Source organism: Mus musculus, chromosome 9, assembly GCF_000001635.26.
Source record: "Mus musculus strain C57BL/6J chromosome 9, GRCm38.p6 C57BL/6J".
Classification (NCBI taxonomy): domain Eukaryota; kingdom Metazoa; phylum Chordata; class Mammalia; order Rodentia; family Muridae; genus Mus; species Mus musculus.
The window spans coordinates 19240391-19268345 of NC_000075.6; the positions used below are offsets into that span (position 1 = coordinate 19240391).

The 27955-nt window shown below is 36.5% G+C and overlaps 1 protein-coding gene across 1 annotated transcript; it reads right to left on the reverse strand.

The window, feature by feature from the left end:
• Nucleotides 1-7966: 7966 nt before the first annotated feature.
• Olfr843 (olfactory receptor 843) lies at nucleotides 7967-9073 on the reverse strand. The gene has a single exon (NM_146567.2). The coding sequence runs from the start codon at nucleotides 9005-9007 to the stop codon at nucleotides 8066-8068; it is 942 nt and encodes a 313-aa protein (NP_666778.2). The 5' UTR covers nucleotides 9008-9073; the 3' UTR covers nucleotides 7967-8065.
• Between the last annotated feature and the right edge of the window lie 18882 nt (nucleotides 9074-27955).

A 27955-nucleotide genomic window follows, 5' to 3' on the forward strand; every position in this document is an offset into this window, starting at 1 on the left:
TATTTCTGCATTCCGGGAAACCAGCTCTCTCTGGATGGTATTTGGATGTGAAGTGTTGTGGCACAGGATCTGACGGTAAGGCTTTGGATGAAGACACAACACACATTTCTTTCTAGACATGCATAAGTCAGTCTTGAACAGACTGGCTGACTTCTGGCTAAATTTAATATAACTTAAAGGTGATATAGAAAATACAGTAATATAATTGAATACTAGACATTGAATGTTATAACATGGACTTGCTAAGCCAAAGTGCCCACTGCTGCAGTAATGGTAAAACTACTTATGATGGTACCAAAAACCTCTCTTAGATATTCATTCAGGTGGGCATAGGATAAGCTTCATGCTGGATATTGTAGACATGTTTCACCCTTGGCTACAAAACTCATAGACAGTAGGTTAAAAAAAAAAAAAAAACCTACTGGTTTGCAGCAACTCCCCTTGAAGTTGAAACCTTCCACCTTGGAGGTATGCTTATTCAAATGCATAATGTTAAAAGACACTTCAAACATCAGTATCATTTAAGCTGAAGTTATTCAAAACAGGAGATATTTGTGGGGAGGCCTATTAAAATACTAAAAAAAAGAAGAAGAAAGAAAGAGAGAGAAAGAGAGAAAGGAAGGAAGAAAGGAAGAGAGAGAGAAAGAAAGAGAGAGAGAAAGGGAGAAAGGAAGAACCAAGAAATGGGGAAAAAGAAAAAGAAAAAAAAAAACAGAACAAAATAAAAACAAACTTGGATGTTGGTCCACGTTTAAATCCCTTCAACAAGAGACAGATACAGACAAATCTCTGAGAATTTGAGGCCAGCCCAGTCTACAATGTAAGTTCAAGGACAGATAGAACTGTTAAAAAGAGAAATCTTGTTTCAAAACAAAACAAAACAAAACAAACTAACACACACACACACTCGCACACTCACACACTAACACACATATACATGCCCAAGCAACCAAACAAATAAACAAAGAAAACCCAATGAAACAGAAACTGGTTCTTTGAGAAAATAAATATGATTTACATATCTTTAAGAAAATAAACTAAAAGGAGAGAGAGAATATGTAAGTGAACAAAATTAAAAGTAAAAAGTGGTGTATAAAAACAGATAGCAAGGAAATCCATTTAATCAGAAAGTAATGAAAATCTGACCTTCAAATTGTAAAATCTAAAAGAAATGATAATTTTATTGTTATATACCACTTAGCAAATTTTATATAAAAATCAGATAAGGCATTTAAACAGACCTATTAACACCTAGTGAGATATAAAGCAACAATAGATGTTTCCCAACAAAAATGGACCAGATACAGATTGTTTTAGTGTAGAATTCCATCATTATTTCAAAGATTTAGTGCCAATACTCCTCAAATTATTCCACAAAATAGAAACAGAGAGTGAAAATACTCTTTAAAATAATTAAAGGGAAAAGAAGAAAATACTTGCAAACTGAATCCAATAATTCATCAAAGCAATAAGCAATCATGATAAAGTAGGTTTCAGCCCAGAGATGCAGGAGTTATTCAACATATATAAACAAATAAATGTAATCTACCACATTAAGAAACAACAGAAATATAAATCTACATGACTATCTCATTAGATTGAAAAAAGTTTTTTAAGAAAATTAAATGACACTTTATGATAAAAGTCCTAGAGAGACTAAGGATGTAAGGAATATATTTCAGCATAATATAGAGGACCTACATGTATTCCAAATCCAGCATCAACCTAAATGGGCAAGAATGAATAAACAAAAGCTGGGCAGTGGTGGCATATGTCTTTAATCCAAGCACCTGTGAGGTAGGGGCAGCAAAATCTCTGAGCTCAAGGTCAGCCTGTTTTATAAAAAGTGATTTCTAGACCTACAAAGCAAAATTCTGTTTCAATTCTTCCCTATATGGCCCAATCATGGACATTTGAAGGTAAATGGATGGAACTAAAAAAAAAAAAATTAAACCATCTTGGATTAGGTAACAAAGACTGAATAAAAAAGGTAAAAAGACAAATATGTTACATATTATTTCATATGTAAATACTAGCTTTTTAGCATTTGGTAGGCATGCTACAATTCATATAATCTCAGATGGTAAACATAGAGCAATTGACTATGGAAAAAATCTCCAAATGAAGGTCTGATTACTCTTCTTGTCTTTCCACATGACTAAATCTGAAATTAGCAAACCCCAAATGACTGGGAATACCTAACAGGGACTATTTTGTACTTATATTATTATATTAACCCAAAACTTTGAAAATAGAAGATCAATCTTCAGTGAAGATTTTTATGGAGTCTAACTTCTTGGGTTCTTTGTATATATTTTAAAATGTGGAACAGTGATAAAAAGAGAATTCTCAACTGAGGATACTCAGATGGCCAAGAAGCACCTAAAGAAATGTCCAACATCCTTAGCCATCAGGGAAAGGAAAATCAAAACAACCCTGAGATTCCACCTCACACCAGTCAGAGTGACTAAAATCAAAAACTCAGGTGACAGCACATGATGGTAAGGATGTGGAGAAAGAGGAAAACTTCTTCTTTCTGGCTGGTGGGATTGAAAACTGGTACAACCACTCTGAAAATCAGTCTGGCAGTTCATCAGAAAATTTAACATAGTGCTACTATCTGAAGACCCAGCTATACCACTCCTGGTCATATACCCAGAAGATACTCCAACATGTAATAAGGACAAACACTCCACTGTGTTCATAGCAGCCATATTTATAATAGCCAGAAGCTGGGAAAAATCCAGATGTCCCTCAACAGAGAAATGCATACAGAAAATGTGGTACATGTATACAATAGAATACTACTCAGCTATTAAAAACAATGACTTCGTGAAAGTCGCAGGCAAATGGATAGAACTTGAAAATACCCTCCTGAGTGAGGTACCTCAGTCACAAAAGAACACACATGGTATGCATTCACGAATAAGTGTATATTAGCCCAAAATTTCAGAAAACCCACGATTCAATTCACAAACCATATGAAGCCCCAAAAGAAGAAAGACATAACTGTGGATGCCTCAGTGCTGCTTAGAAGTGAGAACAAAATACTCACAGGAGGAAATATGGACACAAAGTGTGGAGCAGAAACTGAAGGAAAGGCCATCCCAGAGACTGTCCCACCTGGGGACACATTCCATATACAGTCACCAAAGCCAGACACTATTGTGGATGCTGGGAAGTGCTTACTGATGGGACCCTGATACGGCTGTCTCCTGAGATGCTCTGCCAGAGATGAACAAATACAGGGGCAGATTCTTGAAGCCATCTATTGGACTGTGCACACAGTCCCTGATAGAGGAGTTGGAGAAGAGACCGAAGGAGCTGAGGGGGGTTTGCAGAACTATGGAGGGAGCCACAGTGTCAACTGGTCAGACAACCCGGGATCCTGTGGACCATATGGACAGAACCATGGCTCAGGCCACATACATAGCAGAAGATGGCCTTGTTGGGCATCAGTGGGAGGAGTTACCCTTGGGTCTGAGTGTTTTGATGCCGCAGTGTAGGAGGATGCCAGAGCATAAAGAGAGAAGGGTTTGAATGGGTAGTGGCGAACTCTCATAGAAGCAGAAGGAGAAAGGATGGGATAGGGGGTTTCTGCATGGAAGACTTGGAAAGAGGAAAACAATTGAAATGTAAAGAAAGAAAATATCAAATAAAAAAGATTTTTATGGAGGGAAGATCCACCTTTAATCTGGACCATAGCTTCTGCTGGTCGCCTATGAAGGACATTGGGGAAAGAATCTTTCTGTTTGTACTTGTTCTTGTTATCACTAGCAGGTCTGCTCCTTTACTAGCATTAGAGCACAGATCTTTGGAAGTCTAGCATACACCGAAGATCAGCTGAAATGTGTCAATTTTCCACTTAGAAGCCGTCATTGTTATGTTAGCTGAATTGCAGTCATTGATGTAGTACCTGAACTATACAGGCTTTAAGTCGTTCTAATAAGTCCCACTTCTATAAATACAGAGAGAAATTTAATCAATAAATTCTGTTACTCTAAAGAAGCCTGAGTAATACACTAGTGAAATTGAATATATAGTTTTGGAGAGACAGGGAGTAGATGAAATGTGTGGATTAAACTGGGATGAAGGAGAAAAAACTGCATGGGAGAAGATACAAGGAGGCACAATGAACACTCAGGGCAATTTGCATGTTCATATGAAAACCTCCTACAGTAAATTGCTTAAAATATATAAATATATTTTAAAAATATAAATAGAGTTATGAAATATTGGGTCAAACAGAGTTTTAACTAGACATCACTCAACACCAACTGAAATTTTTATTTCTACAAATGGGTCACATCTAAGTTATTGGTCAAAGGGACCACAAGGAAACAACAACAAAACTCAAAATATTTCCTATGCTATTGGTTGCTCTCTCTACCCATCTTTTCCTACACATATGTAGCAGATATGCAGTTTGGTCGTCATGTGAGTCCCCCCACAACTGTAACAGGGACATCCCCTGACTTTACTGCTGCTGTCCTGTGGATCCTGTTTTCCTAACTGATCTGCCTTGTGTGGCTTCAGTGGGAAATGGTAGACTTAATGCTGCAGAGACTTGAGGTGCCAGGGTGGGTTGGTACCTAGGATTCCTTCTCCTTTTCAGAAGTGAAAGGGATGGATGGGCTATGGGCCATATGAGGGGAGATCTGATATGAAATTCAGGGGCTGTGATTTGAGCTTAGATAAATTAATGAAAACTCAATATTACATCACATGTATGCACAATGGTCATAAGAGAATGAATATATTGAATGTGTTATATAACTCTAAACCTCATATTTGAAATGTAAATTGATTAAATAAAATTTCACATGCATTAGAATCTCAGAATAAGTGAAAAAATAATAGGAGGTAAAAAAAAATCCAGGTCTTTCAAATAGAAATATGTTTTACTACTCTAATCTGTGAAAATGGTTTAGAATTACAAAATACAATGTTATAAATGAAAATCACATGTTAAGTATAGTCCTTAATTTCTTCTGAAGTTCTAAATATTATTTGAATTTCCATATTTACCACCAAAATGCTAAATATTTTATACAACCTGATATGAACTCTTCATAAATATATATCAAGAGTTTAATGTACTTTTCAGATGTGACCTGACAATGTTCCCTCCAAAAGATAAAAACAATTTAACAAAATTGTCAAACGCAGACATGGAAAGACCTCTTCTGAGTTGTTGGCCAGGGCTGTCCAAAGGAATATCCAAATATAGAGTTTATTGATGCTTCAATTGCTTACCAAAATTTTGAATGCTAAGTCCCTATTGCTAAAGAAGCCATGTATTTTGGAAATGGGGCTCAGATATGTTTGAGCTGGAAGCGACATAAATGTCTAAGGACTATCTCTCATTGAACCCAAAGGCTGCATGTTAGCTTACTGAGGAGAGAGGCAATCAACAAACATACTCTGCTATGAAGCCTGCAGAACACATCAATGTCCAAGGTTGTATGGTAGTATTTTATGTACATGGTGCATTAGTGCCATGTATATCTTCACACTAATAAACAGTTCCCTCATTTGTTTAAGACCTGCTCAGCAAAAAGAAAACCATGCCTGCTACTGGAAACCTAACAAAATAGTGTCATGTTCTCATGAATATTGAAGGAGGTTACTTTATTAAATCATAATTAAATACTTTATTGTTAATCCCTAACAATATTCTAAAGATTTCACCTCCTAGCATCCAATAAGTATATTCCTCAAACCTTATCACTGAAAATATACTTTGCAACAAAGACTACTACAGAATACCACAACCAATCAAACTGCAGAGTTGTGGACCTCATTATTAATAGATATATTTATGAATCATTTGCACACTTAATTCTCAAGAAGCATTGTGGAAGTCATGGCAGAAATAATTGCATTGGAGTATCCTAGAGGTTGCTCCACACATAAAATGTCACAAGCATGACTGGTGAAATATGCACTCCACAGGGTCAAAACCAACAGATATGCCAAAGTGAATATGGAAAAACCTACATGGCATCGAATATTTACAGTCTATAGAAAAATACAGGGAGTAGGAGAAATGGTCTTCACCAGGAAAGAAAATACCACTTGAATATTTAATAACAAATATTAAGCATTGAAAACACACACAATTAACATATAGGCTGAGTAGTAGTTATCTAGAAATATGTTGCATATTCATAAGCATATAGACATGCAAAACAATAGAAAGGCTTTAAATGTGTAGGATAGAAAATGAGGCATGTGTGAAAGATATAATATTAAAAAATTTTAAAGAAAGTAAATAAAAATCAAGTAATACAGAAATGAAGTTTAAAGAATGTTTGGCCTTTTCTAGTATGTAAACAAAAATATCTGCAGCAAGACAAGAGTATGAAGAAGGGTATTCTCAGGGAAAACAAACAGAGCATATATAATAAATACATGGAAAATTTTGATTATGTCTCCTATAGTAGGTAACAAATAGTGATAAAATAATCAGAAATTATGCAGATTGGAAGATTATCTCATTTGGTAAAGTGTTTATGATAGAATCATATGTCCAAAATTTTATCATCAGGATAAATCAGAAGTTAAGCACATATCATTTCTTGTTCTTAGTAGAACATATATATATAATGTATATAATACTCCAAAGTTTGTAATAATTTTCCTCACAAAATTTGACATTTTGTCCAAATTTTACTATATCACTTTAGTTGATGTGGTATCCTACATATTTAAAATACATTAGCATAAATGTCAAAAATATTTTGTTTACTAACATAATATATAAGTGAATTGAGAAATCAAACCACCAGTTATTGCAGTTGTTTTTGACACATTCAGAACTTTTGATCAGATTCCAATCATCATTTTATGGGTAGAAATTTGCTCCCATTTCTTTCCATTTATAATGTCCAATATTTAAGATCTTTAGTATTCTTGTGAATTTGTAAATGCAGATATCAACATGATGATTTTTTTGACATTGCATATTAAGTTTAAGTCCAGGCTGCTTAAAATTTCATCCAAAATGTATCTTGTTTTTTATCAGTATCATCAACTTCATTCAGTTATTAAAAAAGAATACACATTAAATATAGAAGATAACACATACATATAAACATCTATTATTATTCTAAAAATCACCAAATGCCTTTACCATATCTGTATGAAATACCTGGAGCCTCTATTTTAAAAATAAGAAAAAACAATACCAAACAAATAAAAAGTACCCAAAATACACAAAAACATGCTTTACAAACACATGAATTGATGTGGAAATTTAAAGAAGTCCTAATCCCTGGAACTTTGCATTCAAAATTATGAGGTATTGCTAATAAGTAAATAACTTTAAATCCTCAATATAATATTTATTTGATATATTACTTGATAATATTAATTTCTCTTTGAGAAATAATAGCATCCTTAAAAACAAAAAAATATAGCACAAAACAATTAAAAGCCACTCAGATAATAAAAACATGATAACGAAAAAAATAATAAACCTAATCAAGGTGGTGGTAGTATGGCTTCATAAAGATTGGTTTCCTTATTGGTCATTATTTACAAAATATGAAATTTCCATTAGTGTGGATCATAGTCTCCCTATGGGATAAAACCGAAGTATAACTAAGTATGGGTTCCAATTTTACATATAAATGTTATTTACATAAGCCTCTTATCTATACATATGCCATTGACAGTTATGTTTCAGAAACACATTGATGAAAATTTATTAAGAAAACAAAATTCTCAACTGCCTTTGCTCCAGAATAGCCATAAAAATAAAGCATACAATTATTTGGGGAATATCACATCCCTAGAAAGAAAAAAGAAAAAAAAAGAAAAGAGAAGGAAAGAAAGAGAGAAAGAGAGAGAGAAAGAGAGAAAGAAAGAAAGGAAGGAGGAAAGGAAGGAAGGAAGGAAGGAAGGAAGGAAGGAAGGAAGGAAGGAAGGAAGGAAGGAAGGAAGGTACAGTCAAACTTAAGTACCACAGAGATATGCTTCAACAATTTAAAGGACTTAATGATAAAGAAGTTAGTTACCCTATTCACCAATATTTCTGTCATTCAGTTTCTGTAAACTCAATTTATGGAGATGATAAGACCACAGGAAAGAGAAGGTGTCTCATGGCTTGCTTCATTTCTCTGTTTCTCAGACTGTATATGAAAGGGTTTAGCATTTGAGGGACCACAGTATACATCATAGAAAAGACTATATTCTTAACAGAAGAATCAGAAACTGCAGAACTCATATACACTCCAAAAGCTGTCCCATAGAATAAAGATACAACTGAGAGATGAGATCCGCAAGTGGAAAAGGCTTTATTCCGTCCCTGGACTGATGATATCTTAAGAATGGAGGACACAATTTGAATATAAGAGAAAATAATCCCAGCAAGAGGAAAACCAGCAAATACACTAGTCACTGTGTAAATAAGAAGGGTATTGATGAAAGTATCAGAGCAGGCATGTTTGATGACTTGAACAAGTTCACAGAAGAAATGAAGGATATTCTGGTCTTTGCAGAAAGACAGTTTTAACAACATCAGACTATGCAGTAGTGCATTAATGGTACTGATAAACAATGAAAGTAAAACGAGCAGTACACAGAGACAAGGATTCATGATAACTGTATACCTCAGAGGATGAACTATGGCCAAGTAACGGTCATAGGCCATCACAGCAAGTAGACAACTTTCTAAGCCACCAAAAATCAATACAAAACACACCTGGGACAGGCAGCCTGTATAGGTAATGCTCTGATTCTGTGTTTCAATGTTCAACAGCATCTTTGGGATTATTGTTGTACTTATACAGATGTCAGTAAAGGACAGATTGGCAATAAAAAAGTACATGGGTGTATGGAGGTGATAATCCAATCTTACAGCCAAGATAATGAGAATGTTTCCAAAGATGGTAACAAAATATATAGACAGGAACAAGCTGAAGATAAATGATTCAATGGCTGGAGAATATGTCAGTCCAGTGAGAAAAAATTCAGAAATACCTGATTGGTTTGAAATTTCCATGTTGCTACTGCATATTACCAAAATGTATAGGTAAAAGTGATCCGAATTTTGTTATTGTTTTGGTCAGTATGAAAATTGCTGTAACATCTTGTACTTAGTTTTCACAAATTCTTTGGGGTCACATTATTAATGCATTTTGTAAATAATGTCACTAAATTTAATACATTTGAGGCTGAAAACTAGTCCTTTAATTTTTTAGCATGTGTTATTTATAGTGTTAATGACATTAGTAATCAACTTTTTCATACATTTATCCTCCAGTCCTCATATCTCTTATACTTTATATTTCAGTTCTCTTCTATGAATATTGAAGAATTTGAAAATATAGTGGCAAATGATACTATGAAGAATTATAACACATGCTATATCCTTGAGAATTTATACAAATCTAAAAAAAGAGAGAGAGAGAAAAGGAGAAAAGAAATAAACCATAAAGAGCATAGTAAACCTATTTCTCTAAAGCAATGGGCACCAATATTGGCATGGTCCAGAATTTTCTGAACTATTCACCAAATTTCAGAATCAGTTCCTGCTATCAATTCTGTTGACTCATGCACTAATTTCATAAACATTAATTATGCAGGTAGAAAATATAATGAGTCTAATACTCCCACATTCTGTTTAAATCTATGACAAGCCTTCACTACTGCTAGGCTCCCTGGTTCCAAAATTGTATCAAATTACAAGTAGTTCACATTATTTATTTTTCTGTGGTCATAATAAAACATCCAAACCAAAGCAACTTGTGAAAGAAAGTATTTAATTTGAGTTTAAGAGTTCAGTGAAATAAAAATCCATCATAATTAGAGATGGAGAGAGAGCATGACAGTAAACATCAGGAATGGTAGCAGGAATGTTTAGGTGATCACATTTGCATCTACAACCATGAAACAGAGAGAATTAACTGGAAGCAGGAAATAGGGAGAGGTTAATTTTTAGGGATGACCTATAATCATTTTATGATACCATTTCTGAGAATCTTCTTTATGTAGGTAGAGAAGTAAGCACTAACTACTCACTTCAATATTTAATTAGCTGGCATATGTCACAGCATGTATAAACATAAACATTATTTAAATGCTATATTAAACATATTTTAAACATAGATCTTAAATTCTTCAACCAGGAATTATATTCTATAGAAAAATCTATAAGATGAGAAATTTTGAAGAATTTTTAACATGTACAAGCTAATGTTTTTCATAATTATTACTTCATAATAGAAATTGCAAAGTTAACTCCATGAAATTCAATAGCAAAAGCTTTCCATGTTCCAATTTCTTAAGTTGCTTTTATCTCAGGAAATAATATAGTCATGATTGAAGCTTCAGCTATTATTTACGTGGAGAACCCTGAATTTTCTTCCTTACTCAGGGAAAATCACCATAGTGCCATTTTATAAGTCATTTTATACAAACTTATTATTCTTATTTTCATTCTTCTTAAATAATTTTGAAGTCTGTTGCATTTTAAGCATTTTATATAACCAGAAACCTGCTAAATCAGAGGAGACCACTAACATGTTGCCACTGTTATTGTGAGTTACACTCTCAATGATGCTCATGTTTGGTATGTTTAAAAGTAAAATAGAAAGACTAAATCAGAAATATAAGGCTTACAGAACATTTAATCCACCCCAGGGTATTCAAAGTATCTCTACATGGTATCCTAAACACTTTGTGGAAAGTTTTATTGAAGAACAAGAAAGGACAAGAGAAGTTACTCACAGCGTGAGCTGATGTTCTTTATAGAATCCATATGGTCAATCGATAGCCTTCTAGTTCTCAGAGTCTGACTCTTCTTAGAAAAAGTTTCTGGAGAAAGAAATTAAATAAGATTGTGGCTTGACATGTAGTGTGGACCTAATTTCCTTTTAATTACAAAATAATAAGACAGACAGACAAAAAGACAGATGTGCACACATGAACACACACACACACACAGAGAGAGAGAGAGAGAGAGGGAGAGAGAGAGAGAGAGAGATATGTTAGGACACACCTCTAAATATCAAAAGAAATAAACTGCAATATCTGATCTTCTAACTACTTGTAACTAGAACAGTAAGGAATGAAATATTCATTTCTTCAGACATATAGGCTATAGAAATATCTTTCTGGAAAAACCTAGTAAATGAATATGCACGTTAAAATTTGTTTACTGACAATAATTTTTCTGGAAAAAATACATCAGAATAATTTTAAAGAATTATAAAACTTGAAGAAAGGTAGATTTCTGACCAGCAGAAATGTGTCCTGCTCTGGTGAACAGTATTAAGCCTATATTAATGAAAGCTAGGCATGTGTCATCACAAACTTATTTTGAGACTGTTTTAAGGGATTGTCAGTTAATCAGAGAAGTAAAAATGGCCTAACTTGCAATTTTATGTGTGTTCTTTCTTCACTGTTTTTTTTTTGTAATGCAACTGTATGAAAATACCAATTATCATCTCCAAATAATTGACTGACAAATAGTGATGTCCTTGGCTGTGTTCCCTAACAGCAATGTTCAGAATCATATTTGGATGCTGCTCAGTGTTTGTTCTCAGCCCATAGACCTATCAGTTGACTCAACAGCCACCTGAGAAAAAAAAGCCGCTTTTACACATTAAGCACCCATGCTCTCTTATAAGAACAAAATTTCATTAATGAGGTGGCCATAGTCTGACTGAAAATTTATGTATCCCATGGGAACAATATCCAAAGCTTCCCATTAGACTTAGTTTTCCACTAATAATCTAACCTCAAGAGGGCAAGGATACATTAAATGTACACTCAGAAGTAAGACTGTGTAATCACTGATTATCAGAATTCTGATACGATACCATAATCTCTTCTCTCTATTATATCTTCATATTTTTATTATTCATGTTTGGTATATGTACTATTAGAGTTCACTCAGTAGTCATTTGTGAATTGTAAAGTTTAGAAAGAAAACATATATTATATATTGAGTTTCAAATACAGACAAGACCATAACTACATGATTAAACCATAATAACCAATACCTAATTTCAGTACTGTCTCAATTTCTAATATTTTTATTCCTAAAGGCAATAATATTTTGTGCTGAATGAAACAATAATTAATTGAAAACCCAATTCAGTCTCAAGAAAGTTTAAAAGAGATGAAATGAAGAAATCTCTCTCTCTCTCTCTCTCTCTCTCTATCTATCTATCTATCTATCTCACATCTCTGTATATAATGAAATTTAGTTGCATCTATATTTTCTTTTTTATTATTGGATATTTTCTTTATTTACATTTCAAATGTTATCCCCTTTGCCAGTTTCCCCTCCAGGAATCCCCTAGCCCATCCTCCCTCCCTCTGCTTCTATAAGGGTATTCCCACACCTACCCACCCATCCATCCCCTCCTGCCTCCCAATCCTGGCATTCCCCTACACTGGGGCATCAAGCCATTACAGGAACAAGGGCCTCTCCTCCCATTGATGCCTGACAAGGTTATCCTCTGCTATATATGTGTCTGGAGCCATGGGTCACTCCATGTATACTCTTTGGCTGGTAGTTTAGTCCTGGCAGCTCTGGGAAGTGTCTGGTTGGTTGATGTTGTTCTTCCTATGGGGTTGCAAACCCCTTTAGCTCCTTCAGTCATTTCTATAACTCCTCCATTGGAGACCCTGTACTCAGTCCATATGTAGAGATGATGTTCTACACTGGACTTAACAGTGAATCTTTTAGTGTTTGTGTACTTTGGTATTTTTAGTTGTTAATCAAAATACAATATGGATTGATGAATAAATCAGTATTTTTCTTGTTCAATTATTTTAAACTTAAAATATTTATAATTAAGCATTATAAATGATTATGTAAATTAGTGCTGACATATACATTAGAAAGCAGAGAAACGTTAAAGGGAAGGATTTATTTTCTTATTGGCCATTTTTAAAATTTCATTTAAGCTTTTTTTTACACTACAGATTTCATATCCCTCCTGGTTCACCTTCTGACTGTTTCCCATCCCATACCTTATTGCCACATCCCTTTCTCCATAAAGATGTCTTCATCCTCCACCACCACCCTAAGAGAACTCTCCACTCCCTAGGGCCTCCATTCTCTTGATGATTAGGTAACTCTTCTCTGACTGAACCCAGACCAGGAGTCCTCTGCTATATAGGTGTTGGGGGCCTCATATCAACTGGTGTATGTTGCCTGTTTGATGGTTTGGTATTTGAAAGATCTTGGGTGTCCAGGTTAATTGAGACTGCTGGTCCTCTTATAGAGTTGCCCTACTCTTCAGCTTTTTCCTAATTCAATTAAAGGGCTCTCCAGCTTCTGTGCATTGATTGGGTGTAAATATCTGCTTCTGACTCAGCTCCTTGTTGCATATTTCAGAGAATAGACATTATAGGTCCCTTTTTGTGAGAACTGAATAGCCTCAGTAATAGTGTGAGGCCTTGGGCATCCCCTTGATCTTGTTTACAATTTGGACCTGTCACTGGACCTCCTTTTTTTCAGGTTCTTCTCCATTTTTGTCCCTTCATTTTGTTCAGACAGGAAAAGTTATGTGTCAGAGTTTTGCGTGTGGTATGGCAACCCTATCCCTCATTTGATTCCCTGTCTTTCTGCTGGAGCTGGGCTTTACAAATTCTCTCTCCCCACTGTAAAGCATTTTGTCTAAGGTCCCTCCCTTCAAGTCCTGAGAGTCTCTTACCTCCCAGGTCTTTAGCACCCTCTGGAGGGTCTCCTTACCTCCTACTTATGAGGTTGCCTGTTAGAATTCATTCTGCTGGCCTTCAGAGCTTCAATTGCCCCCTCCAATACTTGATAATGTTCCCCTCTTCCCCTCTCTGTCCCCTTTAAAACCAAGGTATCTCCCTCCCTCCTCCTTGTGGTTCCTATCTTCTTTCTTCCAAATGGCATTAAGGTGTCCTCTTGGGCCCATTAGCTTGTTAACCTTTTTGAGTACTATAGACTCTATCTTGGCTATTCTGCACTTATTTGACTAATATCCACTTATTAGTGAATACTTACCATGAACAGCATTTTGGGTCTTAGGTACATCATTAAGGATGATATTTCTAGTTCCATCATTTGCCTGCAAATCTCAAGATGTCCTCATTCTAGATAGCTAAGTAGTATTCCATTGTGTAAATGGACTATATTTTCTGTATCCATTCATCTGTCCTGGAACATCTGGGTTGTTTCTAGCTTCTGGCTATCACAAAAAAAAAAAAAAAAGGCTACTATGAACATAATGGAACACATGCCCCTGGGGCATAGTGGGGCATCTTTTGGGGATATACCCAAAAAAGATATAGCTGGGTCTTCAGGAAGATTTATGTACGATTTTCTGAGAAACATCCGGATTGATTTTTAGAGGGTTGTAACAGTTTACAGTCCCTCCAGCAATGGAGGAGTGTTCCAATTTCCCCACACCTTCTCCAACATGTGTTGTCATCTGAGGTTCTGATATCAGCCATTCTGATTGGTGTATGGTGGAATCTCAGGATCATTTTGATTTGTATTTCACTGATCACTAAGGACTTTGAAATTTTCTTTAGGTACTTCTCAGCCATTCAAGATTCCTCTGTTGTGAATTTTCTGTTTAGTTCTATAACCCATTTTTTACTCGGTTGTTTGTTTGTTTTTATGGTTAGCTTCTTGAGTTCTTTATATATATATATTTTTCTTTTTTTTAAATTTATTTATCACGTATTTTCCTCAATTACATTTCCAATGCTATCCCAAAACTCCCCCATACCCTCCCGCCCACTTCCCTACCCACCCATTCCCATTTTTTTGGCCCTGGCATTCCCCTGTACTGGGGCATATAAAGTTTGTGTGTCCAATGGGCCTCTCTTTCCAGTGATGGCCGACTAGGCCATCTTTTGATACATATGCAGCTAGAGTCAAGAGCTCCGGGGTACTGGTTAGTTCATACTGTTGTTCCAATATTAGCCCTCTTTTAGATGTGTAGTTAGTGAAGATTTTTCCCCAACACACAGGTTAATGATTTGTCCTATTGACTATGGCCTGGTCTTTACCAAAGCTGATCTAGGACACATCATATTCATCAAATGGGAAATCCACCAAGAGAATGTCTCAATTCTGAACATCTATGCCTCAAATACTAAAGCTCAAAATACAAATCGAACTCCATACAATAATAGTGGGAGACTTCAACACCCCACTCTCACTAATGGACAGGTCATTGAACAGAAACTAAACAGAGACACTATTAAAGTAATAGGGGTTATGAATCAAATGGATTTAACAGATATCTATAGAACATTTTCACCCTAAAACAAAAGAATACACCTTCTTCTCACTACCTTAAGGTTTTGTCTCCAAAATCAGCCATATAATGGGAAACAAAACAAGCCTCAACTGATAAAAGAAGATCAAAATAATATCATGCATCATATCAGATCACCATAGTCTAAATCTGGTCCTCATTAATAAAACAACAACAACAACTACAACAAAGACTCACATATATGCAGAAAATGAAGTACTTTCTATTCAATGGTAACTTGGTTAGGGAAGAAATAAAAAAAGAAATTACAGACTTACTGGGAGTGAATGAAAATATTGCCATGGCATACCCAAATTTATGGAACACAATGAAAGAAGTGGTAAGAAGAAAATTCATAGCACTAAGTGCCCTAGTAAAAGAGCTGGAGAGACCTTACACTAGCAACTTAATAGCATATCTGAGAGCTCTAGAACAAAAAGAAGCATACACACCCAATAGGAGTAGACAGCAGGAAGTATTCAAATTCAGGGCATTAATCAACCAAATAGAAACAAAGAGAAAGATACAAAGAATCCAAAAATAAATAAATAAACTAGAAGCTGGTTCTTTAAGAGAATCAACAAGATAGATAAACCCCTAGCAAAACTAAATGAAGGACAGAGAGGCAGTTTCCAAATTAACAAAATCAGAAATGAAAAGGGAGACATAGTAACAGAAACAAACATATTCAATAAATCATCAGATCCTACTACAAAAGCCTATACACAACAAAACTGAAAAAAAATGTAGGTGAAATGGATGGTTTTCTAGACAGATACAACATACCAAAGTTAAAGCAAGAGCAGGTAAACTATCTAAACAGGCCCATATCCTCTAAGGAAATAGAAGAACTCATTTAAAAACTCCAACAAATAAAAGTCCAGGGCCAGAAGATTTTAGTGCAGAATTCTACTAGACCTTCAAAGAAGACCTAATACCAATATTCCTCAAACTATTCCATAAAATAAAAGGAACACTACATAATTTTTTCTATGAAACCAAAATTACTCTGATATACAAACCACAAAAGGACATAACAGAAAAAGAGAACTTCAGATCATCTTAGCATATGAATATTGATGCACACATACTGGATAAAGTTCTTGCAAACTGAATCCAAGAACACATCAAAACACCATTGACCACAATCAATTAGGATTTATTCCAGGGATTCAAGATTGGCTCAATATATGAAAATCCATTAATGTAATCCACTATATAAAGAAACTCAAAGGCAAAGCAAACAACCATCTCATTAGATGCTGAAAAGCATTTGACAAAATACAAAACCCTTTCTTGCTAAAAGTATTGGGGAGATCAGCAATTCAAGCCCCATACTTAAACATAATAAAAACATTTACTGGAAACCAACAGCCAATATCAAATTAAATGAGACACTTGAAGAAATCCTATGAAAATCCTGGACAAGAAAAAGTTGTCCACTCTCCCTTTATCTAATATAGTACTTGAGAAATTCTGGGTAGAGTAATAAGACAACAAAAAGAGGTCAAGAAGATACAATTTGGTAAAGAAGAAGTAAAGTTACCATTATTTTCAGATGATATGATTGTACATAAGTGACCACAATATTTCGAGCAGAGAATTTCTACAGCTGGAATACAACTTCAGGAAATTGGCTGGATATAAAATTAACTCAAATAAATCAGTAGCCTTCCTTTATACAAGAGAGAGAGAGAGAGAGAGAGAGAGAGAGAGAGAGAGAGAGAGAGAGAGAGGGAGAGAGAGAGAGAGAGAGAGAGAGAGAGAAGAGAACACAAATTCGGGGAAACACCTCCCTTCACAATAGCCACAAATAATATAAAATATCTTGAGGTAACTCTAACCAAACAAGTGAAGGATCTTTTTGATAATAACTTCAAGTCTTTCAAGAAAGAAATCGAAGATCTCAGAAAATGGAGAGAACGCCAATGCTCATGGATTGTCAGAATTAACATAGTAAAACCGGCCATTCCACCAAAGGCAATCTACAGATTCAATGTAATCCCCATCAAAATACCAACATAATTCTTCAAAGACATGGGAAGAGCAATTCTCAAATTCACCTGGAAAGGTAAAAAAAAAAAAAAAAAAGAATCAGAATAGAGAAAACAATGCTTAACAATAAAAGAACTGCTAGAAGAGTCACCACTCCTACTACAGAGAAAGAGTGATAAAAACTGTACGGTATTGGTACAGAGATAGACACATTGATCAATGGAATAGAACTGAAGACCCAGAAATAATCTTTCTAACTATTAAATGTTTTTCCCACTTGAGGCATTATCTCCTTAATGGTGCACCCTCTGACAGTTCCTCATTCCGTTCCTCCCCCCCCCCCCCCTTCTCCAGGAAGATGTCTCCACCCTCTCCCACAATCCACCAAATCTCCCCCAGCCTTCCTGAGGCCTCAAGTCTCTCGAGAGTTAGGTGCTTCTTCTCTCTCTGAGGCCAGAACAGGCAGTCTTCTGATGTATATGTGTCAGGGGCCTCATATCAGCTAATGTATTCTACCTGATTGGTGGTTCAGTTTATGAGAGATCTTGGAGAGTCAGGTTAGTTGAGACTGCTGGTCTTCCTGTGGGGTTGCCCTCCTCCTCAATTTCTTCCAGCCTTTCCTTAACTCAACAACAGGAGTTGTTGAAATCTGTCCATTGGTTGGGCATAAGTATATGCATCTGGCTCTTTCAGCTGTTTGTTGGGTCTCTAAGAGGGTGGACATGCTAGGCTCCTGCTGTAAGCACACCATAGCATCAGTGATAGTGTCTGGCCTTAGAGCCTCCCCTCGAGCTGGATCCCAGTTAGGGCAGATCACTGGACCTCCTTTCACTCAGTCTTTTCTCATTTTTGTTCCTGCCATTGTTTTATATAAGGACAATTCTGGGTCAGAGTTTTTAACTTCAGGATGTCAATTCAATTGCTCTATTGGAGATGGCCTCTATAAGTTTTCTCTCCCCACTGTTTGGCATTTCTTCTAAGGTCCCTCCCTCTGAGACCTGAGTGTTTCTCACTTCCCAGGTCTCTGGTACACCCGCTATCTCCCAAAGTTGCCTGTTTCTATTCTTTCTACTTGGCCTCAGGGCTTCAATCCTGCTCCCTGCTCCCTGCTCCCTGCTCCCTGCTCCCTGCTCCCTGCTCCCTGCTCCCTGCTCCATGCTCCCTGCTCCCTGCTCCCTGCTCCCTGCTCCCTGCTCCCTGCTCCCTGCTCCCTGCTCCCTGCTCCCTGCTCCCTGCTCCCTGCTCCCAACATTTGATCATGTTCCCCTTTCCTCCACCCTGTTCCCTCTCCCATCCAGGTCTCTCCCTCTCTCTGCCCTCTGTGATTGCTTTCTTCTCCCTCTAAGTGGGATTGAGGAACCCTTCAGCTTGACAACATTCTTGAGTTCTGTGGATTATTTACTGGGTTTTCTGTATATTGCTGACTAATATCCAGTTATTAGTGACTGCAAACCATTCCTATCCTTTTGGGTCTGAGTTACCTCACTCATAATGATATTCTCTAGTTCAATCCATTTGCCTGCAAAGCTCATGATGTCCTCATTCTCTATAGCTGAATTATACTCCATTGTGTAAAGGAACCTCATTTTCTGTATCCATTCTTCCATTGTGGGACATCTGAGTTGTTTCCAGCTTCTGGCTATCACAAATAAGGCTGCTATGAACATAGTAGAACACATGCTTATGTGACATGGTGAAGCATCTTTTGGGTATATACCTCTAAGAGTGTTATAGCTGGGTCTTCTGGTAGATCTATTTCCTTTTTTCCCCCCAGAAACTTCAGATGTATTTCCAGAGTGGTTGTACTAGTTTGATATCCCACCAGAAATTGAGAATTGTTCTTCCTACTCCACATTCTTGCCAACATGTTAAGTCACCTGAGTTTTTTATCTTAGCCATTTTGATTACTATAAGGTGGATCTTCAGTGTTGTTTTGATTCACATTTACCTAATTACTAAGGACTGAATATTTCTTTAAGTGCTTGTCAGCCGTTAGAGATTCCTTTATTTTGAATGCTCTATTTAATTCTATTCCCCAATTCTTGACAGGGTTGCTTGTATTTTTTGGAGGTTAACTTCTTAATTCTTCATATATTTTGGATATTGGATGTGGGGTTAGTGAAGATTCTTCCCAATCTGTATGTTGCAGATTTGTTCTATTGACTGTCCTTTGATTCTTGATCACAGACTCTGAGCCATGGGAATTGTGTTTAGAAAATTACACCTTGTGCCAATGACTTAGAGGTTCTTTCAGATATCTCATTTATTAGACTCTGGTTTTATGTTGAGGGAAATGATCCACTAGGACATGAGCATTCTGCAAGGTGATAAATAAGCATCTATTTTAATTTATCTAAATACAGACTGCCTGATAGACCAGCACTATTTATTGAAAAATGCTTTCTATTCAATTATATATTCATGGCTTCTTTGTCAGGGATCAAGTGTCTGTAATTGTATGACTTTTATTCTGGGTCTTCAATTCTATTCCTTTGATCAACCTATCGGTCTCTATACCAATACAATGCAGTTTTCATCACTGTAGTATAGCTTCATATCAGGGAAGGTGTATCCCCCAGAAGATCATTTATCTTTAAGAATTCTGTTTTCTATCCTGGGTTTTTTTTTTCCCATATGAAATTGAGAATTGCTCTTTCCATGACTATGAAGAATTCTGTTGGAATTTTGGAATATTGATGGAGATACCATGAATTTTATAGATTGCTTTTGGTAGGGTGGCAATTTTTACTGTTAATCCTACCAATCTATGGTCATGGGAGATTTTTACATATTCTGAATTATTCTTTAGTTTCTTTCTTGAAAGAAATTAAGTTCTTGTCATACAAATCTTTGACATGTTTGGTTAGAGTTACCCAAGATATTTGATAATATTTGTTTCTATTGTGAATGATTTTGTTTCCCAAATTTCTTTTTCTCCCATTTATCATTTGTATAAAGGAAGTCTACCTATTGGTTTGAGTTAATTTTATATCCAGTTATTTGCTTTTTAACTGTAAAAGATCTCTGGTTGAATTTTTGTGGTTGCTTATCTAAACCATCTCCTCATCTGCAAATAGTGATAACTTATTTGACTTATTCTTTGCCACATTGTATCCCCTTTGATCTCCTTTTGTGGTCTTATTGTTCTACCTAGAACTTTGAGTATACATTGAACAGAAAAAGGGGAGAGTAGGCATCCTTGTCCTCTCCCTGATTTAAGTGGGATTGCTTCAAGTATCTTTCCTACTAAGTTAATATTGGCTTTTGGTTTGCTGTGTATTGCTTTTATTATATTTAGGCATGGGCCTTGAATTCCTGATCTCTCCAATACTTTTCAAATGGAAAAGGTATTATATTTTGTCAGATGCTTTTCTACATCTAATAAGATAATGATATGAGTGTTTATATAGGGGATACTTTAATGGATTTTCACATATTGAACCAACCATGCAACCCTGGGAAGAAGCATATTTGATCATGCTGAATGATAGTTTTGATGTGTTCTTCGATTCAATTTGCATGAATTTTATTGAGTATTTTTGCATCAATGTTCATGAACAAAATTTGTGTGAAGAAAAAATGTTTTGTGTTTCTTTGTGGTTTAGGTATGAGAGCAATTATGGCTGCATAGAGAAAATTATGGCTGCATAGAATACTCCTTCAATTTCTATTTTATGAATAGTTTGAGGGATGTTGGTATTAAGTCTTCTTTGAAGGTCTGTTAGAATTCTGCGCTAAAGCCATTTGACCCTTGGCAGCTCGTTTTGGAGGTTTTTAATGACTTCTTCTATTTCCTTGTGCAATATAGGCCTGCTCAGATAATTACCTGCTCTTGCTTTAAATTTAGTATGAGGTATATGTCTATAAAGCCATACATTTCTACTTTTTCCAGTTTTGTTGAGTATAGGCTTTTGTAGTATATGATGATTTTTTGAATGTCCTCTGTTTCTGTTGATTTGTCTCTCTTTTCACTTCTCATCTTGTTAATTTAGATACTGTTTCTGTGCCCATTAGTTAGCTTTGCTAGGAATTTATCTATCTTGTTGATTCTCTCAAATAACCTGCTTTTGTTTTTCTTTTCTTGTCTCTCTTTCTTTTTCTTTTTCTTTTCTTTTCTTTCCTTTCCTTTTCTTTTCTTTTCTTTTCTTTTCTTTTCTTTTCTTTTCTTTTCTTTTCTTTCTTTTTCTTTTCTTTTCTTTTCTTTTCTTTTTTTTGATTCTTTGTATCTTTTTCTTTGTTTCTATTTGGTTGATTTTTGGCTCTGAGTTTGACTATTCCATGTTGTCTACTCTTCTTGGGTGTGTTCACTTCTTTTTTGACTAGAGGTTCCAGTTGTGTTGTTAAATTGTTGGTGTAGGATCTCCCAAATATCTTTACCAGGGCACTTAGTGCTATGGATTTCCTTCTTAGCACTTCTTTCATTGTGTCCCATAAGTTTAGGTATGTTATATCATCATTTTCACTGAATTTCAGGAAGTCTTTTATTTCTTTCTTTATTTCTTCCCTGACCAAGTTATCATTGAGTAAAGAGTTGTTCATTTTCCACGGGTATGTGTGTTTTCTGTTTTTTTTTTTTTTTTTTTTTTTTTTTTTGTTATTAAAGTATACCATTTGTCCAGAGATATCTGATAAGATGGATGGGATATTTCAATCTTCTTTAATTGGTTGAGGCTTGTTTTGTGACCAAGTATGGGGCCAATTTTGGAGAAGATACCATGAAATTCTGATATATAAAGAATGCACCTTCTTCTCAGGATATCATGGTACTTTCTCTAAAATCAACCATATAATTGGTCACAAAACAACTCTCAACAGATAGAATACAATTGAAATAATACCATGCATTCTATCAGATCACCATGGCCTAAGGCTTGTCTTTAAGAACAGCAAAGACTACAGAAAGTCCACATACACATGGAGAAAGAGAAAATTGTTACACAATGTTAACTTTCTCAGGGAAGAAAGAAAGAAAGAAATTAAAGACTTCCTGGAATTTAATGAAAATGTTGACAGATCTTACACAAACTCATGGGACATGATGAAAGCAGTGCTAAGAGGAAGGTTTATAGCACTAGGTGCCCTGGTGAAGAACCTGAAGAGGTCTTACACTAACAACTTAACAGAACAGCTGAAAGCTCTAGAACAAAAAGAAGCAAACTCACCCAAGAGAAGTAGAAGGCAGGAAATAGTCAAACTCAAGGCTGTAAACAACCAAATAAAAACAAAGAAAATAATACAAAGGATCAATAAAAACAGAAGCTGGTTCTTTGAGAGAATCGACAATATATATAAAACCCTAACTAACTAAAGCGCTTACAGGCAGTATCCAAATTAACAAAATCAGAAATGAAAGGGGAGACATAAGAATAGAAACAGAGGAAATTAAAAAAAAATAAATAAAATCATACTATAAAAGCCTATACTCAACAAAACTGAAAAATCTAGCTGAAATGGATTGTTTTCTAGACATATACCACATACCAAAGTTAAATCAAGAGCAGGTAAAATATCTAAATAGACCCATATTGCACAAGGAAGTAGAAGAAGTCATTAAAAACCTCCCAACCAAAAACAAACAAACAAACAAAAAACCAAAAAGCCTGAGCTAGTTGCTTTTAGTTCTACCACCCTGTACTGCCTAGTTTTGTGTCAACTTGACATAGCTGGAGTTATCACAGAGAAAGGAGCTTCAGTTGAGGAAATGCCTCCATTAGATAAAACTGTAAGGCATTTTCTCAATTAGTGATCAAGGGAAAAAGGCCCCTTATGGGTGGGACCATCTCTGGGCTGGTAGTCTTGGTTCTATAAGAGAGCAGGCTGAGCAGTCCAGGGGAGGCAAGCCAGTAAAGAACATCCCTCCATGGCCTCTGCATCAGCTCATATTTTCTGACCTGCTTGAGTTCCAGTCCTGACTTCCTTGGTGATGAACAGCAGTATGGAAATGTAAGCCAAATAAACCCTTTCCACTCCAACTTGCTTCTTGGTCATGATGTTTGTGCAGGAATAGAAACCCTGACTAAGACAAATTGGTACCAGCACAGTGGGGTATTCCTGTGACAACCTGACCATGTTTTGGAGAGGACTGTGGAAGGACTTTGGAACTTTGGGCTTGAAGATCCACCCGTTGTTAAGAGCTCTGTCAGATGTTGTTTAGGAGCTTGGAAGATAATGTTGAGAACAGTGCAGAAGATGGAGGTCTGGCTTTTGAAATTTCACAGGGAAAATTAAAGACTGTTTTCAGGGCCATTGCTGTTTTGATTGTGAAGATTCTGTAGCTCTGGTTAGCTGGGGCTCAAGAATCAGCTGTGATTAACAAGATACCAGAACTACTAAAGCAAAAACTTTGCATTATTGGGACTATTGATGCTGGTTAGCTGGAGCTAAGAAATTAGGGGTGATTAAAAAGAGACTAGCATCGTTGAGGTGACATCTTCTGGGAAGTGTTTTCTGAAAGTACAAACAGGCTGTGTTCCAGAGATAGCCAAGGTTGTACTCCTGCTGGAGCGGAACTTAGTAATGTGTAAGCGTCACCAAGGTGGTACTGGTTTTGAAGGCATGAAGAGGTACCACAGAGCTGCTAAGGCTCGACACTGTGAGAGGCCATGGAAGGCCATTGGTGAAGGTGCAGCCTCAGTTGTAATTGACAGCCCAGGACTGAAGGGGTCATGTAGTGTTTTGGAGATGCCAGTACCATGAGATGACTACCAAGAGCAGCAGCAGCAGTGGAGTACAGGCATCTGGAGTCTAGAGGACAATGCATGTGCTACAAAGGGCATGGCTGTAGAACTGACCCAAGCCCTTGGAGGAGCCCAGAAGATTGTGAGTTGGATCCCAGATATTGGATGGTTGATTTTTGCGTTAGATTGTGACTGTGCCCTGATATTTTCCCTCTTGAAGGAAGAAACTATTTTAGTGGAGCCCATGGTTAAGAGACTTTTAATTGCAAGAAAGACTTTGGATTTTAAAAGAGATGGATATTTTAAAGAGATTGAAATTTTAGCAATATGTAAAGTCTGTGGGATGTTTAAAGTTTTTAGACCTTGGGGATGAATAAGAATGTAAGAGTTGAGGTTTACTATTGATGTGTTTGTGTGTCAAGTTGACAAGGGGTCAACTGTACTGGCTAGTTTTGTGTCAACTTGACACAGCTGGAGTTATCACAGAGAAAGGAGCTTCAGTTAAGGAAATGCCTCTATTAGATACAACTGTAAGGAATTTTCTCAATTAGTGATCAAGGGGGAAAGGCCCCTTATGGGTGGGACCATCTCTGGGCTGGTAGTCTTGGTTCTATAAGAGAGCAGGCTGAGAAAGCCAGGGGAGGCAAGCCAGTAAAGAATGGCCTCCATGGCCACTGCATCAGCTCCTGCTTTCTGACCTGCTTGAGTTCCAGTCCTGACTTCCTTGGTGATGAATAGCAGTATGGAAGTGTAAGCCAAATAAACCCTTTCCTCTCCAACTTGCCTCTTGGTCATGATGTTTGTGCAAGAATAGAAACCCTGACTAAGACACATCCCTTCAAAGAAGACCTGATACCAATTTTTCTCACATATTCTATAAAATAGAAAGAGAAGGAACACTACCTAACTTGTTCTATGAAGCCACAGTTACTCTGATAACTAAATCACAGAAGGACCCAACCAAAAAAAAAAAAGAGAATATTTGACAAAGAAGCCAAAAAATATACAATGGAAAAATAAAGCACCTACAATAAATGGTGCTGGTCTAAGTGGGTGTCTCTATGTAGAAAACTAACTATAGACCCATATTTTTCAGCTTGCACATAGCTGAAGTCCACATGGATCAAGGACCTCAACATGAAGCCAGATACACTAGATCTGATAGAAGAGAAAGTGTGAAAGAACATTGAACTCATTGGCACAGGGGAAAGTTTCCTAAACAGAATTCTAATGGCTTATGTTCTAAGATGAAGAATTGGTATCTTGGTCCTCATGAAACTGGAAAGCTTCTGTAAGGCAAAGGACATAGTCAATAAGACAAATAGGCAACCTACAGACTGGGAAAAAAATCTTCACTAACCCCATATCTGATAGAGGTCTAATATACAAAATATATGAAGAACTCAAGAAGCTAATCACCAAAAAGCTAAACAACCAAATTAAAAAAAGTGGGGTATATAACTAAAGTGAGATTTCACAGCTGAAGAATCTCAAATGGCTTAGATGCACATAAAGAAATGTTCAAAGTCCTTAGTGATCAGAGAAATGAAATTCAAAATGATACTGAGATTCCACCTTACACCAATCAAAATGACTAACATCAAAACCACAGGTGACTACACATGTTAGAGAGGAAGTGGAGAAAGAGGCTGCTGGTGGGATTGTGAATTATTACAACCACTCTGAAAATCAATCTGGAGGTTCCTCATAAAATTGAAAATAGATCTAACAGAAGATCCAGCTATACCACTCTTGGGAATAAACACAAAAAAATGCCCCTCCACTAACACCAAGGCACATGCTCCACTATGTTCATAGCAGCCTTATTTGTTATAGCAAAAATCTGGAAACAACGCAGATGTCCCACAACAGAAGAATGGATACAGAAAATGTGTTTCATTTACATAATGGAATACTACTCAGCTATTAAGAATGAGGACATCCTGGTTTTGCAGGGAAATGTATGGGAGTAGCAAATATCATCCTGAGTGAGATAACTCAGACTCAAACTGACATGCATCTTATGTACTCACTAGTAAGTGGATATTGGAGAAAAAAAAGTACAGGATACCCAAGATACAGTCCATAGAACTCACAAAGTTCAACAGGCTGAAGTACCCAAACAAGTATGCCTTAGTCTTACTTGGGAGGGAGAAGAAAGTAATCACAAGTGGGGAGGAAGGTAGGAACCAGGGATTGAATGTCAACAGCAGGGAGAGTCAGGGGAAAGAGGATCCTGATCTGTTATTGGAGAAGGGAAAAGTACTGAAGCCCTGAGAGCCAGCAGAAAAAAATGGAAACATGCTATCTCATGAGTTAGGATGTTTGGAGGACCCTCCAGAATGCACCAGCGACCTGGGAGGTGAACAACTCTCAGGACTCAAATGGAGGAAACTTAGATGAAATTCCTGACAGTAGGGAGAAGGAACTTATAGAGCCTACCTCCAGCAGGAAGACAGGGTATCATTAGGGAGAGGGTGGCCATTCCACAGTCACAACTCTGACCCATAATTATTCCATTCTGAAAGAATTACAGGGATGAAAATGGAGAGGAGCCTGAGGAAAGGAAGTCCAGCAACAGGCCCCAATTAGGATTCATCACAAGGGGAGGTCCCAAGGCCTGATGCTATTACTGAGGCTATGGAGAGCTCACAAAATGGGAACTATCATGACCACACTTTGGAACACCCAACAAACAGTAAATGAAAATGAAGCCACAACGTACCCAAACCTATGGGACACAATGAAAGCATTTCTAAGAGGGAAACTCATAGCTCTGAGTGCCTGCAAGAAGAAACGGGAGAGACCACATACTAGCAGCTTGACAACACATCTAAAAGCTCTAGAAAAAAAGGAAGCAAATTCACCCAAGAGGAGTAGACTGCAGGAAATAATCAAACTCAGGGGTGAAATCAACCAAGTGGAAACAAGAACTATTCAAAGAATTAACCAAATGAGGAGTTGGTTCTTTGAGAAAATCAACAAGATAGATAAACCCTTAGCTAGACTCACTAGAGGGCACAGGGACAACATCCTAATTAACAAAATCAGAAATGAAAAGGGAGACATAACAACAGATCCTGAAGAAATCCAAAACACCATCAGCTCCTTCTACAAAAGGCTATACTCAACAAAACTGGAAAACCTGGATGAAATGGACAAATTTCTAGACAGATACCAGGTACCAAAGTTAAATCAGGATCAAGTTAACGATCTAAACAGTCCCATATCCCCTAAGGAAACAGAAGCAGTCATTAATAGTCTCCCAACCAAAAAAAGGCCAGGACCAGATGGGTTTAGTGCAGAGTTCTAACAGACCTTCAAATAGGATCTAATCCCAGTTCTGCACAAACTATTCCACAAAATAGAAGTAGAGGGAACTCTACCCAACTCATTCTATGAAGCCACAATTACTCTGATACCTAAATCACAGAAAGATCCAACAAAGATAGAGAACTTCAGACCAATTTCCCTTATGAATATCGATGGAAAAATCCTCAATAAAATTCTTGCTAACCGAATCCAAGAACACATTAAAGCAATCATCCATCCTGACCAAGTAGGTTTTATTCCAGGGACGCAGGGATGGTTTAATATACGAAAATCCATCAATGTAATCCATTATATAAACAAACTCAAAGACAAAAACCACATGATCATCTCGTTAGATGCGGAAAAAGCATTCAACAAGATCCAACACCCATTCATGATAAAAGTCTTGGAAAGATCAGGAATTCAAAGCCCATACCTAAACATGATAAAAGCAATCTACAGCAAACCAGTAGCCAACATCAAAGTAAATGGTGAGAAGCTGGAAGCAATCCCACTAAAATCAGGGAATGGACAAGGCTGCCCACTTTCTCCCTACCTCTTCAACATAGCACTTGAAGTCCTAGCCAGAGCAATTAGACAACAAAAGGAGATCAAGGGGATAAAAATTGGAAAAGAGGAAGTGAAAATATCACTTTTTGCAGATGATATGATAGTATATATAAGTGACCCTAATAATTCCACCAGAGAACT